This window comes from Eschrichtius robustus, chromosome 12 (assembly GCF_028021215.1).
Source record: "Eschrichtius robustus isolate mEscRob2 chromosome 12, mEscRob2.pri, whole genome shotgun sequence".
Classification (NCBI taxonomy): Eukaryota; Metazoa; Chordata; class Mammalia; order Artiodactyla; family Eschrichtiidae; genus Eschrichtius; species Eschrichtius robustus.
The window spans coordinates 82,863,788-82,880,121 of NC_090835.1; the positions used below are offsets into that span (position 1 = coordinate 82,863,788).

The 16,334-nt window shown below is 39.8% G+C and overlaps 1 protein-coding gene across 1 annotated transcript in view; it reads right to left on the reverse strand.

The window, feature by feature from the left end:
* Positions 1-16,334, reverse strand: part of PKHD1 (PKHD1 ciliary IPT domain containing fibrocystin/polyductin) — a 432,444-nt gene that overhangs the window by 253,882 nt on the left and 162,228 nt on the right. The window contains exon 39 of the mRNA XM_068558204.1: positions 732-942. Within this exon, the coding sequence (XP_068414305.1) occupies positions 732-942 (211 nt within the window). The remainder of the gene's footprint in view (positions 1-731; positions 943-16,334) is intronic.

Here is a 16,334-nt window from a genome sequence, read left to right on the forward strand (position 1 = left end):
TTTCTTTTTATGGCTGAGTAACATTCCATTGTATATACGTGCCACATCTTCTTTATCCATTCATCTGTCGATGGACACTTAGGTTGCTTCCATGTCCTGGCTATTGTAAATAGAGCTGCAATGAACATTGTAGTACATGACTCTTTTTGAATTATGGTTTTTTCTGGGTATACGCCCAGTAGTGGGATTGCTGGGTCATATGGTAGTTCTATTTTTAGTTTTTTAAGGAACCTCCATACTGTTCTCCATAGTGGCTGTATCAATTTACATTCCCACCAACAGTGCAAGAGGGTTCCCTTTGCTCCACACCCTCTCCAGCATTTCTTGTTTATAGATTTTTTGATGATGGCCATTCTGACCGGTATCACTCCAAATCTTATTAGGAATAGTAAGCCACTAAATTAGCCTAATTCTCCATCTGGGGCTCTGTTTCTTTAGAAACTCAGATAAAGAAGAGTGAACTATCATCACAAGTATGTGAAAATTAGGAACTATGCTGACTATTGCACTGACCATCTACTGCAAGACGAAAGTTCTAGAGTCCTACCAGAGAAACTTATTTAAGAAGTCTTAATCTTCCAAATGGTTCATGCTTCGTAATCTTCTTGTCAAAATGTCTACTATTATTTCATGTAAAACTACGTTATTGAAAGACAAACAAATGTCAGACACCAACACAGTGAAGACCTCATCTTCTTCCATCTAAAAGGAGCCAAGGTGACATGCAGTACCTCAAGGGCGACCTCAGATGGAGGTCTGTATTCTGCGCAGTCTCCACAATGACAATCTCTTCCAAGGGCTTGGCGCCTTCTGCACCCATCCCACTGATGACAATGACTTCATCCCCCGTGTGCCAGTCCACAGCATCTTCCAGAGCCAACACTGTGTCACGGGCATAGGCAGCTGCTCGAAGATGGGTGACCACTACTTCTGGGAGTGAACCTAAAGCAAATCCGAGGGAAACTTGCCTTTAGACATTTTTAAAACTTAATATGAACGTGATGCTATTCAGCCAAAAAAATCCTGTGAAAGAAGAATCTGGGAAAGCAAGCTTCAGGCTCAATAGGCACCAATGCCTTCACTTTTTTGGATATTGGGTTTTTTTTGTCTGTCACCCAGGGACAATAAAAGTAATCCAGGATAGAGAATGATATGGGGTGAAAAACACAGGAATTGGAGTCAGACTAACTTTACAGTTGAATCACAGTCTTGCCATAGTCTAACTATGATTCTTTGGGTGATATACTTAAAGGTTGGTCTCAGTTTCCTCAGTTACAAAGCAGAAGCAGCAAAGCCTTCCCTCCTGGGGGTTTAGGACGATTCGATGAGAAAATATCTGTGAAACAACTAGCGTGGACCTTGCCACATAACAGACCCTCAATATATTTTAGTCTTCTCTCTTCCTCTCTTCCTTTCTTGCATCACACTGTTTTGAGGATGAAATTGGTCACCTCTTTCTTCTTCCAAGTAGACTCTCCAAGATAGAGGTTCACCATGTATTTCTAAACTGAAGACTTCAACTCACTGTACAAATAGTAACAGTAGAGTTAAAAGTCAAAATTACCCTCAGAATGGTTGTCCTAAGTCTTAGGGTATCAAGTGACCCCCTTATACTCTAAGACAAGGTGTATCCAGGAGAGGATGGCTCAGCAAAGCTGAACAATGGGGGACGTGTGACTCTAGACACCTTGGTTTGTTTTAGGCTTCAGGGCAGCCATCTGATCCTCCCCAAACCAGTATGCTGCTCCTTAACCAGCCTCGTAGTTTACTCTGGCCTTTTCCAGCAAGGGTCAAGGCAAAGATTTTTTTCCAGCCATTACCTGAAGCAATACCTCAGAAAACAAAAGGCTGACTCCCAGCTCCTCCTTTCCTCAGCACGTTTCCTTCCTCCTTCGCAACAGATCATAATTTACCTCTAGCCCACAGCAACTTCCTGTCTTCCCTTGTTGCACTAAAGTAATAATACTTGAATCTCTAACTACAGAGGTGGGCAACAATAAATCATTTTCAAATTATTTTAAACTTCCCTCTTTATTTATTTGTCTATGTTGGGTGGCGGGGGCATTGTGCCAGTAATGTTGTTCTAGGCTTAGGAAGGTCTCTGGGTTAATGATGTCATTTCCGAAGTTTACTTGGGCAATAATTTTATCTTAAAAAAAATTCCCAGGGTTCAAAATTTCTAATTATAGAGCAGGTGAAAATTAAGACATAAATCATCCCAAAAAGAAAATAATTTTAATTTTATTCCTGGTTTGTATGTTTTAACCTTTGGGAACAATAAATGAAATAAAGTCTATTTTGATGTATATGCATATGTATGTGAATTTCTATGATCTGTTCTTGAATGTCTGCACAGAAAAATCTCTAATATGCATAGAAAATGTTTGTCAATGACAGAATTCTATTAAACGCTGTGATCAATGGTTCATAATACTCAACAAACACCTGCTGTGCACCTATCAACAAGCAGCTACATGTGGCAGAACCAAGAACAGGCACAACAAAGATATTTTTTAGCTAATCATTCTTATAAATAATAGTCAAGTCAGAATGAATGGAAAAAAATCACAGAGAATCTTTGAAGTGAATTTTTAACTATTAACATAAACTTAAGACCTTTCAAATGTTGACAGAGCCTCTGGAAAGCAGTAAAATTATCTCATAATTTATTCGCTCTCATTGCAAAAACAACACACCTCTACACGTCTGACTAAAACATCAACCTGAGTGTTTCATGAGTGCCAGCCTCATATTTGCAGCTACATAGCAGATATGGCTATTTGGATGAGTTACCATCATCTCAAACTGGAGAATGTCAAAATAAATTTAATAATCACCTGAGCTAGACCCTCTGCAAACAGCTTTTATTCTTCTGACCATTATGCATTGTTCTTTTTTAATTACATCCCTTCTTTGTTCATTAACCTGCCGTATCTGCCTACAGTACTCAGTAACAAAGGCACAAATTCCCTTCTTGACTTTCAAGAGTCTCCTTAATCAAACTCCACTGTATGGTCTCTGACTCCTGAATAAACTCTCCATTCCAGGAAGCCTCTTTACTGTACTTCTTCTCATTTAACAGGATCATTCCTACCTCTACCCCTTTGCCTGTTCTATCCCTTCCACCGGGTGCCCAGTTTTCTTCCCCTCATCTGCTCTCCTAAAAACAGCTCAAGCCTCATCTCTTCTGTTGGAGGTCAGGGAGCACTTCAGCCCATGCCGATATCCACTGCCTCCTATAGACACCACAGTGGTAAGGGGGTTCTTATGGAGTAAAAGGTCAGTGTACGTCTGGGACTAGGCAAGCCACATGTCTGGCTGGATTGTGGGCCATTTGACTGAGTTGCTTTGCATGGGAGAAGAAGTTTCCACAAAGGAACAGATAGGAAAGGATGACAGAGATGGTACGGGGTCTGTCTCAGACATGGGCTCTCTCTCATGGACCCATGACTGAACCTGAGGAAAGAACCTGAAGGAACGCTCCAGATGGATTCTGTACCTGATGCTCCTCTGCCTGGGATTCCTTCATCAACTCACTCTGCCTCATTCTTCAGAATGATGTTCAACTTGGTCCTTCAGAGAAACCTCTGAGACCTCCAAACTAGGTCAAACCCTGATTTATAATCTGTCATATCACTGTGTCCCTCTCCTTTCTAGCACTTAACACATGTGGTTTGGCCTCTATTACTGTCATTCTCCATCTCCCCTATTAAACATGGCAGCAGAAGTTATACCTATATTTGCCCACCATCATAGTACCAATGCATATCACAGTGTCCTTTATATAATAAGTGTTCAATAAATATGTACTGAAGGAGGAAAATCATGATGGAAACATGGAGAAGCAAGCATCCCAAAGTTTTGGCACCCAGATGGTCAGGTGGGAACCCAAGTGGCAAGAGTGGTTGCCTTTGGTTCCATCATGGAGCACAACCCTCCCACACCTGAGGGTTGGACCACCTGGGCAGCAATGAAAGTCTGCACCCTTGGCACCCTGTGTTCAGTATTATCATGGCAGGTACCCGAAGCAAGGGCAGCAGGGCAGCCTCCAGCTGCCTTCCTGAAGGGAGCACAATGACCAAGAAAACCAAAATAAGAGGAAAATAGACTAACTGATGAAATTGCCATGAGAACACCTATAACAAGCAGGCAGGGATGTTGGTTAGGGCTGGAGGATCTGTGAGAGTTGGGGGAGGTGAGCAGGAATACTTTGGTTATCACTATTGAAATATCCACAGGCTGAGAGTGTTCAGGGAGGCCTGGGGAGACTTGAGTGATGCAACCTATAGTCAGCACCATATATTTCATACTAAGTTATTCTGTAATTATTACAGTACATATGTCTCTTGCCCCACCTTGAATGCAGGGCCACTGCCTCATGTCTCCTTTACAAATGTCACAATTTCTAACACAGCAGTCAACTGGGTTCATGATTAGCATTCAACTCATAGGGATTTAAATTATTCTGACTATTGCCATATGGACAATCACTTACAAACCTTCATCAGATATATACCTAAACGAGCATATGATATCCAGCATGTAAAAAGCTGAAAAACAACACAAACATTATTGAGAATTTAGAATAAATCCAACCTATGCTAAGTAGTGTTACTCTGAAGTAAGAACTGTTGGTTTTCTGGGTTTTGCTTTGTTTTGTTTTCCTTTTAACAGACTGTGTAGATTAGGAAGCTAAAATAACGCTTCCAGGACAAAATCACACAGTAGGAGATGTCAGCGCCAAGTTCTGAAACTGGCTCTTCTGAATCCAGAACCAAAGAACTGGACACCTAATGGAATTCTAGCCTCTGGAAGTAACTGCATATTAACTGTACCCAATTAGCTTTGATACTCAAAACATTATATCCTTTACTTTATAAATACTATTTAAAAGCCATACAAGGTAGATCAACCGACTTCTCTGATGAAAACAGCATCGTACACATTTCAAATGTGAGTCATTTCACTTCACAGAACTCTTCAGAAACCCAGCTCGGGTGTCTCCCTTCCTTTCTGTACCACAAATAAAAAAAAAAATAAAATAAAATAAAAAAGAAAAACCATATAAAAATACAGTTTAAAAAGCTCAGTAATTTATGCATATGCTTACAAGAAACAAGATTATGCTCTTGACTCGTAATTTAATACAATGTTTAACCTCTTTGGGCTTTCAACTTTGACCTGTTAACCAACAAACTACTCATTTACTCCCACTAACGACTTCTACTCATAATTGTATTTCCTACAAATTGTTATTCAAGCATTTCAGTGCCATTCATCCATAATTACACAGGCCCAGAGAATCATCTTGCCAAATGGTCATGGAGAGAAAGAAAATCATCTTTGTGGGTTAACACACTTTAAAATCACTAATTATCCTCTGTTTGTTTTGTAGGACTTCAATCGTTCAATTTATTCCAAGTGAATAACTGCCAAGACCTTTCCAAATCAGTAAAGGGCAGGGGGAGGGGGAAAGGGGGGGGAAGAGGGAGAGAGTGAGAGGAAGGAAGGCAGAGAGGGGAGGGAGGGAAAGAGGGAGGAAAGAATCATTTCATCAAAATCATGTTCACATCAGAACAGAAATATAAAGAAATTCACAAAAGAACTAGAAGTATTTTTCTCAAATATATGTAAATTATTTCCCCTTATTTCTGCATGCAGCTTCACCATTATCCATAGCAAAACAATGAATGCTATCTTTTCTTTTGTGTAGATGAACATCCGTCAAGCACTGGCAAGACAGACATAAAGGGAACGGAGTCACTGCCCTCTGGGGTCCATGAATAGTACAGGAAATAGACAAAAATATCACAAACGCACTCTGTTAAGTGTTAAGACAGAGGGACACCCAGGGTCCGCCAGTGAAGAGACATGGAACACCTCACACAGAAGCAGGGGTTGTTTCTTGGAATGCTTCCCAGAAGACGTGACAACTGAGCTGGGTCTTGAAGGATAAGCCACGGTGGAGCAGAGGACAAAATGGGCAGAGCCCTCCAGGCAAAGGCAACACTGTGTACAATGGTGTTGGCCAACATGACACATTCAAATAACTGCCATAGAGGTGGCACCGCCAGAATGCAGGTGTATGGCAGGGATGGGGACCTGAGGAGGGTCAGTGGGAATGCACCTGGAAAGGTGAGCAGGACCTGCCCTGGAAGGACCCCGCAGGCCCTCCCAAAGAGCTTAGAGTTTACTCCAAAAGTGGTTTGGAAACCACCAAAGAAATATTTCACATGACAACTAAGGAATCATACTGTTGTGAGACCAGCAATATTTTAAGTTCATAAGCTCACATATCAAACTGAGGGGAGAGAATCCTTAGAGAGAAACTGTATATACTGCACACTGGGGAGAACGAGAAAAGTCTGAGTCATGTCCTGAGCTGGGTAGGAGCCAGCCAGCGGGGAAGGAGGGAGCTTGATGTGCTCCAGGGACTGAATGGAGATGGGGGTTTCTGGAGCAGATGAATACGAAGCCATGGTGTGGCTGGGACAAATAATGCCGGACCCTCTTGGCCTGCTTTAAAGGAACTGAACCTTATTCAAAATAGTTACTTGATCAAATTTATGGCTTTAGCGTCACACTGGACGTGGCATCAAGAGTAGATTGCAAGAAAGTGCATAAAAGTAAGAGGTGTATGTAGAAGCCTTCTGCAGTTTGTAGAAGGCTAATGTAGTAGATCAGACAAGAAGTTTCGGAGGTCTGAATAAGAGTAAGGCAGCGGATCTGGAGAGGAGTATAAAAATTTGAGGTACCTTTTGGGGAATCAAGAGGACTGGGTGATTGGCTCTATAGGTAAGGGGAAAGAGGTTAATAATGCCTCACAGATCCAGAGCTGATGCAAGTCGGTAGACAACAGGGACATCTTGGGAAAAAGATAACAAATCCATTCAATAAATATTTATTGAGCACCTACTGTGTGCTATGTGCCATGTGCTGTTCTAGGTACTGGGAATACAGTAGTGAGAAAAACAGTCAAAAATCCCTGCCCTCGTGTAGTTTATATTCCAGTAGTATTCAGCTTTAGACATATTCGGTTTTAGATGACCATTTTAGACAGGTTACATGTTAGATACTAAAGAGAATATCCAAGTAAAAAGTTGAGCCTGGAGCTCAGAAGAGAGGTCTGAGGCTCAATATATAAAGAAATATGTGCATAAAGGTTAACGCTGGGAATAAGCGGGGTTTCTTGAGAGAAAGTACATATTATAAATGAAGAATATTCAAGACCGAGCCCACGGGAACATCGTCATTCAAAGATTGGGCAGATGAAGAGGAACGTAAGAGAATCAGAAGAAGGAAGAAAACCAAAAAATTGAAGGTATGCATTTACCCATAATTAAAGAAAATAATGCAGTGGAAGGAAAGTTTTAGTTCCCTATACACCTGCTTGAGGACTCATTCCTCCCCCATCTCCTTGCTCTTTTTTGTAATTTTTAAGCTCTGGGCATCTGCCCAGCATTTCTTGTACTTGAGCCTTGTTTCCCACTGTTCATTTCATCCATCTGCCAATAGAAGGTAGAGTAGCAGGATATGAGCTTTGAGAGGAAAGGGGTGGAGAGAAAACCCTGGCTTTCTACTGTTTCTCAGTTCCCCTCTCCCTGCCAGCAGCTGGCCCAGATTCTCTGATCATATACTACCCCTAACAACAGCAGAAGGTTATAAGTAACCAGAGGAATTAGGAAAGGGCTGACTACTGCTGATTACTCCACCTCGCATCTAAGCTGGCTCTCTCTGCTCCCAGAACCCACACTGTGCCAGGCCATCGTGTCACCTCTGGGCCACAGAAGCCACTCTCAGGGCAGAGGGACTTAGCACCCTCTGTCACTAGTACTCAACAAGAAAAGACTGATATAGTAGAGTCCAAATGGGATGAGAGCCCAGAGAGATGTGTCTCTGACATCCCATGTTGAAAATGGACCTGCTTCCCCACACAATTATTCGTATACACAGAGGTCAGCTGCTATATTCCCCTTAGCATTAGACAGAAAAGTAAAACACACTTTTGAGGGCTCACATAGGCCCTTAACCATAGGATTATCAGCATTTCTTTTTTTTAATTGAAGTATAGTTGATTTACAATATTGTTTTAGTTTCAGGTGTGCAGCACAGTGATTCAGTTATACATATATATCTATTCTTTTTCAGATTCTTTACCCTTATAGGTTATTACAAAATATTGAGTATAGTTCCCTATGCTATACAGTAGGTCCTTGTTGTTTATCTATTTTATATATAGTAGTGTGTATATGTTAATCCCAACCATCTTTAAACAAATGTATTCCAAGTTGCAAACAACCAACTTAGACGGGAATTCTTTGCACTCAAACCATTTGTGAATCGGAGGTGATCCAATTTACTATACTTTAGAAGAGAAGACTGTGACATTAGCATTAATACAAGACTATCTGGCAAACCAAAGAGATGGAATGGAGGCATTTTGCCTGCACCATTTCCCTCTGCCCTTGAGAATCACTCGCTGTGATTTCTCCCTTGGATGAAGACAAACCCTGGCGGGGGAATCCTGTATGAGATTGGCTCTGTGTGTGCACTGCGAACCTCCTGCATCCTTACTGGTCAATCTCCAGCGGTACTGATGGAGCCGTTCTCTAAATGTGCAGATCAGCTGGCTCCATACACAGCTGCTCAGCAAACATTTCTGCCCTGCAATGAAAGACCTGGGTACCGCATCTGTCCCCAGTGCTAAGAAGTCTGCCATTCTTTTGGCACAAAGGTTTAGACCAAGGCTAACCAAGGTTATTTGGATGGTGCAATGAGCCCTACTATAATTGAAGGCCTTTTCTAGAGGTATGAAAGAAAGGCTAACTTTTTATTTTAACCAATCTGAGCTTTACTGTTGCTACTATGATTTAAAAGTGACTGAGAAGAATCAAAGGGTAAAGTTCAAAATACCAAGGAAATCGTATATTGTGAGGTAAGTGGAAACATCTGGAATGCTGTTCCTAGCTCCTGTGTGAATTTCAGGCCAGTTCAACAAATGCCATTCTTAGGCCCTATAGAACTGTGTGGAAAGTTCGTTAGTTAGAGGGGCAAGATCCACTTGGTCAGAGATAAAGACTTCTGTAGAGTATCTTTAACATCCACTTCTATTCACTGTCAAAAAAAAAGATAAAAACTCAGACATATTTCTGACCAGATAGACAACTGTTTTGATAATCATTGCTATGGATTATGCTGTGGAGTGGAGGTGACAGTGAGGAAAGAGCTATTTTTTAATAACATAATTTCTTTTAGAAAGGCAATAAATGTATAATGTTTAAAATAAAAATATAGAAAAGCAAAAGAAGACAATAAAGGCATCCATGATCTTATTACAACAGATTAATATATGTCTTTTCTGTCCTTCTTTTCCTGTATTCATATGTTGACAACATTTCATATACATATAAACAAAAATGCTATAATTCTGTACATACCATTTTGTGAAATTTTCTTTACTTAATGGAGAAGGAACATTTTTCAATTGTATTATATACTATTTAATAACATTATAGCATCATAGTATCCCACTTTAAAAATCTGTATTTTATATACTAATCCATTATTTCTTCATATTCAGTTTTTTCTCAATATTTTTCTTTCATAAACAGTGCAGATGTAAACATTCTTGAGCGTAATTTTTATGCATACTCATGATCATCTCACTAGTATAAATTCCTAAAAGTGACACTGCCATATCAAGGCATATGCCTAGTTTTAACCTTTTGATATTATTACCAAATTGCCTTACAGAAAGACTGCACATACTCTATACACATTAGCAGTATATGTGAACGAACGCCCATTCCTCAGACTTTCTACTACTTTTTTTAATATTGGTGAAGTTGATGGTTAAGGGGAAAAAAAATCACTTTTGTTTTAATTTGCATTTCTGTAATTACTAATGAGGCGAAGATTGGAGAAAACTCATTAGAATAAAAAAGAATCTCTCCCTCCCTGTGAGCACAGGATAACCCAAGCCCTCTCCACATGCATTCATGTTGGTCATTTGCATTAATTATACTGATATGTCTATTCACACCCATCGCCAGATTTTAAATTTGTTCTAAAAAGCTCTTTATTTATAAAAGACATTAATCTGTACCTGTATCAAATAAGAATTTAGTGTCTGATAAAGGTAACATTTAAAATTCCCAGGGAAATGTATTCGTTTCCTATTGCCGCTATAACAAATTACCACAAAATTAGTGTCTCAAAAAAACAATGCAAATGTACTGTCTCATGGTTCCAGATGTTAGAATTCTAACATTGGATTCACTGAGCTAAAATCAAGGTGTCGACAGGGCTGCTTCCTTCTAGAGGCTCTGAGAAGAAAATCTGTTTCCTCGTCTTTTTCAGCTTCTAGTGGCCACCTGTATCCCTTGGCTTGAGGCTTGTGGCTTGTGGCCCCTCCTTCATCTTCAAACACATCACTCCTCTCTCTGCTTCCACCATTGCGTCTCCTTCTCCTCTGACTCCTCCTGTGTCCCTCTGATAAGGACCAATGTGATTACATCGGGCCCATCTGAATTATCCAGGATAATCTCCCAGTTTTAAAATCTTTAACTTAATCACACCTGCAAAGTCTCTTTTGCCAAACCTTCATGGGTTCCAGGAATTGGGGTGTGAACATATTTGGAGGCCATTTTTCAGCATACCATAATTGCACTGTTGCATCAATAGTGTTGAGAAAATTGACCAACCATTTGGAAGAAAAATTAAATAACTAACTTATACACTATATCAAAATAAATTCTAGATGGACTAAAGAAGGGGTTGGCAAACATTTTCTACAAAGGGCCAAACAATGAATAGATTTTTGGTCTGCAGGCCAGGTTGTCTCTGTTGCAACTCAGCTCTGCCATGGCAGCATGAAGCAGCCATAGATAATACCTAAACACATGGGCATGGCTGTGCTTCAGTAAAATTTTGTTTGCAAAAATAGGCAATGGGCCAGATTTGTCCCATGGGCCATCGTTTGCTGACCCTAGATTAAAGACACTAATGTGAAAAAAAAAAAAAATCCAATAACAGTACCAGGAAACAAATAGAAAAATTTTTATATAGTCTTTGTACAGGTGAGAATTTTCCAAACATGAAATCAAAGGCAGAAGCCATAAAAGAAGATATTTGTAGATTTGCCACTATAGAAATCAGAAAATGCCATAAAAAATACTGAACATAAGAAACAAACTGGGGAAGAAGCAGGTTCTTTGTACCCCTATCAAGAATATTACAAAGGGAGCCAAAAGGAACAAAGCCCTACTTAGAATCCCAAAATAACCTGAAAAAATTAAAATTAGGAAGAATGCTCCAGAAACCTGGAAGGAGTATCTTCTGTTTATCTTTCTGCCACAGGTAAACACCACCCATGTGTATGCAAAATAACAGAAAGCTCATGTGCGTCATAAGCCTATGAAGAGGATGGAGTGAATACTAGTTAACTCCCCTTCCGGGCTCCAGTTTCATCATCTCTGAGATGAAAGTAACGATCCCAGTCGTTCCTACTTCACAGAGTTGTTGTGAAAGTTAAATGAGAGGAAAGAACGGGAGGCAGCTTTGAAAATTATAAAGTGCCAGGATCTTGGTAAAAATCCAATTTTAACAAATACTGAATATAATGCCCAATCCAGTGATACTCCTTCTTCAGGACCAGGCGGAAAGCAATACTATTAATAATATTGCTTTGATGATACATGTGGAAGAATTCTCTTTGAAGGAAAAATCACATGCTCCTGCCTATGGAGCATTCCATTTACTTAACAAAGCTGAATTTCTTTTGGTACTCAAAAATGTAAAAAATGTAAAATCTAGACTACATTAACCATTTAATAAGCTAAAAGAATGTTACTAAGACTGAAATGCACCGCAGTGAGGGAGGAGTGAGGGTTGGAGAACACAGCAGGAGATGCAGGCAGAGACCTACGTTAGAGAGGGTGGTATAACCATGTTAGAAATTTTGGGCTTTTTCCCAGGGACAGCAGGAAGCCACTAAAGGTTTTGAGCAGGGGCGTGACGTGAACAGATCTGTGAAAAGATCACCCTGGCTCCAGGGTAAACAATGAATTGGAGAGGGACGAAAATAGCAACTAAAAGATAAACTAGAAAGCTTAAACAATAGTCCAGGCACAAGTTTATGGCAGCATGAACTAAGGTAATAGTCATGGAAGTGGAGAGAAGTAAATGAGTTACCCAAGAATTAAAATCAAGACCTAGTGATGGACACAATATGGGGAACGATAAAGATGGGGGTATCAAGAATGACAACCATGTTTCCAGATGACAGATTACTGAAAAGCAACAAAAACCATCCCAGCCTTCTTAGAATAGAGAGGCAGCCTTCATCAAATCAAAACTGTAGGCATATAATTAATAATAATAATAATAATAATAATAATAATAATACTTACTGAGTAACTACTCAATGCCTGTCCTTGTGCTAAGTGCTTTACATGTTTTGTTTCATTTAAACCACCTAACAGCACCATGAGAAATGTTTTAGAATCATCTCTCCAACTTGTACATGGAAACTGAAACACTGAAGAGTTGACCTTTTCAAAGATCACCCGACAGTTAGAGGTAGAGATGGCATTTGGAGCCAAGCAGCCTACTTCCAGAGTCCTCGCTCCTAACGCTCATCCAGAGGAAGATGAGTGAGTGCTCTGTGACTGAGCAAGGCCAAGTTCATCTGGAGAAGATGCAGAGTGTCAGTCAAGATCCTCATGACCTAGAAGGAGAAAGTAAACTACAGAAATCTTCAAAGGAAGACATGGATCTCCCTTGGAAAGTTTTGTGTCAAGACAAGAGGCTTGCTACCTTCCTGGATTATGTGTCTAAGATATGATACAGGGTCAGTTATAGAAAATGGGATCCACTTTAGTAATGGTGATGCGTCAACTTGACTGGGCTTTGGGGTACCCAGAGAATTAGCCAAACATTATTCTAGCATGTCTGGAAGGTGTGTCTGGATGAGATTAACATGTGAATCCATAGACTGCAGTAAAGCAGATTGTCCTCTCTAATGTGGGTGGGCTTCATCCAGTAATCCATTCAAGACCTGAATAGTACAGAAAGCCTGAGTGAGCTGGAACTCCTGCCTAACTGCTGAGTTGAGACACTGGTCTCTTCCAGGCTTCAGATTTGGACTGAAACTCTGGCTCTTTGGTTTCAAGCCTGCTGGCTTTTGAACTGCAACTAACACCGTGGACTCCACTGGTTCTCAGGCCTTTGGACTCAGGCTACAGCTACATACACATCAGCTCTCCTAGGTCTCAGCCTCTATAATCACATGAGCCATTTCCTTATAATAAGTCTCTTCATATGTATATATATCTATATTAATGTATATATAAATAGGTGAATTAGTGAATGAATAAGTCACTGTATAGTCACTGTAGGCAGGGTGCTCCGGATAAATAGAACCAATGTGATATCTGTATATCTGTATCTATATCTATCTATATACCTATCTATCTATACGTATATATATGATATCACATTGGTTCTATTTATTTGGAGAACCCTGACTAATACAGAGACTTGTTCACTCATGACTAACACTGCCAAAAGGAAGTACAGAAAAACCTTTGGAACTATAAGGGCTTAGATAGGAAATTTAAGGCCTTATGTACTATTTTCATTACTTCATTCTATCAACGGTTAGAATTTTAGAAGGAAGTAGTTCACGGTTTTAAAACAAATCCATCGTTCTAATTTGAGAAACACCTTCCTAATTTATCTTTCATATGGTCTAAAGACGCTACTAGACTACCAATATTTATAACATGCCAATGACTCTGCCTTTAAGTCCCAGGGGATGGAAAATTCACTAGGCCAAACAAAGGGGAGGTCTCTATTTTTACTCTCCTCCCCTTTCAAGGATAGGGAAAAGGGTCCAGGAGGCAGCTCCCTGGTTTCTGCCTCCTATTCAAGAAAGGCCTGGAATAGGTAGGCAAGACCAGCTCTCTCCTGAGCACCGGGGCAAGTGTGTTCTCCTCTCTTCTTGGACTGACTGGCTATGCTGGACTTGTCTTCCATCAAGGGCAAAGTCCCCAGTGTCTTGTGTGGCCTTAGGGATAAGGAAGGAACGCAAGCTCGTTGTCCATCCCCTTCATAGCTTAGTCAAGAATCAGTCACATGATACATCATTGTTCACGAGAGGTTCTCTTTGGCTTGGGCCAAACCCTAATACGCAATATTGATGCCTTAGCTGGCCATTCCCCGGGATGTATTGATACATATTTACACAAGAGTGGCCAGTCCAGATCAAGATCCATGTGGTCCTGAATCCCCTAACTAAAAACTATCTTACAAATCAACCTCATACTTTCAATAACACTTTCTACATATAATTGAATCTAGAAAATATCACAATGTTGTTAGACATTAGAATTTTTAATTCTAAATTTTCTATTAATTGTGTTTCTATCAATAGTGAATTTGGTTTTACTTAGTGAAGTAATTGATTGGAATTTTTCTTATTTCCCTAGCCAAACTAAACAGGTTTGAAATATCCAGTAAAATTTTATTAATTTTCAATTCCAAATTAGTAAAAGTAGTAAAAATGTCAGATTGTCAAATATTTTAAAAGTAGACAAGCTATTGTTTTTACTTGCTCATTCTCTTATTCTGGTTAGATAACACACCTCTAGTTTTAAGGAATCATCCTCTCTCAGTCTCAGACCATGTAGTTCTGGGGGGTCAATCATACACTTGCTCCATCCCAGCCAGAAAGAGCACCACCTTCCCCAGCCACGGTAGCAGCTTCAGTGATGGGCTTATGACCCAAACAGGGTCAAAGTTAATCCTGAGTCTTCTGCTTAAGCTTTTCATTCAGTTATTCACACAACGTATACTTCTTGAAAGCCTACTATGAGTCCAGCCACTGTTGTAGGGATTAGGATATTGTCAATAAAAAACAAAACAAAACAAAACAGGAAAATCCCTGCCCTCATGATGCATACATTCTACTAGGGAAAACACTAGAATAAGTACAATAAATATCACAAATAAACTATATATAATCTGTTATAATATTATTATTATATATTATATAATATGTCATAATATTATTATTATATATTATTAATATATTAATAATATGTTATATTTTGACAGTGTTAAAAGCCAAACGGGAAAAACAAAGGGGGTGTGAAATTTTGAGGCGGGGAAATGTTGGAATTTGCTCAGATATAGTCATTGGAAAAGAGCCCTTATTTCATCTGTAGCCACAGGGGCCTATTTCTACCTCTAGGAGTCAGATTGGAAAAGGAAGCCAGCTCAGGAGAAAGCAGAACCTAGAGCTGCAGAGAAACAAAGGCCTAATGACTTCATCGAAGCACCTGGACTCAGCTGTGCCTCCAGTTGTTTTAGTTATATGAGGCAGTAAGTGCCCTTATTTTTTGTTCGAATTGGGTTTTCTGTCACTTGCCACCAAAAAAGACCTGACGAATGCCAAGATGTTCAGGTATATATAGAAACTTAAAGTATCTTATAATGTGTTTCTAAGTGGGATTCCTGCTGTACTTGGATTATCGGATAGCTAGAACTCATTTCTAATTAGCATTATACATTTACGTGTAAACACCTAAAATGCTAAGGACCTTAAAAACAGCATTTTCACTTTAAGGTGTTTAAATGAGTCCGTTAAGGTGTGCTTTATACTCTTAATGGAAGGAACCCTTTCTAATCCATTGTTCCAAGGTCACTCTTGTCCAGATCAAGCAGTTACAAATTGTAAGTTATCTCAGTTAAGAATCAATGAGATTTTACCAGATATGTTTCTGCTACTGCACATAAAGAATAGCGGTATTTTGGATTTTTTTTGAAGCCTTGTTAGGCAACAGAGAAAATTTCTGCCTCACTTTTGTTGGTGGTGTTGGTTATATTTTCAGAGACACATAGTTAAGGACCAATCCTCATGTGCTCTGAATAGAGAACCAGTCATTAGTCACTGGCCATCCTACATGCTGAGGGTTCCAAGTCCACCGGAACCACGCTCACCAGCATTAACTTGACTGAGTAATTACCATCTGCCACAACATACCAAGTGACCAGAACGGCCGTGCTGGACTGAAGTGTGTTTGAATTTAAGATTACAGAAAGCAACGAATAGGTTTTTAATTTTTCTCATCCTTCTTCCTCTATTTCTCCTTTCGCTTTGACCTTACTTTCTTCCCACCCCTAAATCAAATAAAACGCACACACACACTCACAACAGCTGCCTTCCCTAACAACCTAATACCCTTTTGCAGCATCCTTTCACATATGCAGCAAACTGTTGAGCACAGACTTCTAGTCCCCCAAACCCACCAAGAGGACCCAGGCCAGGGACA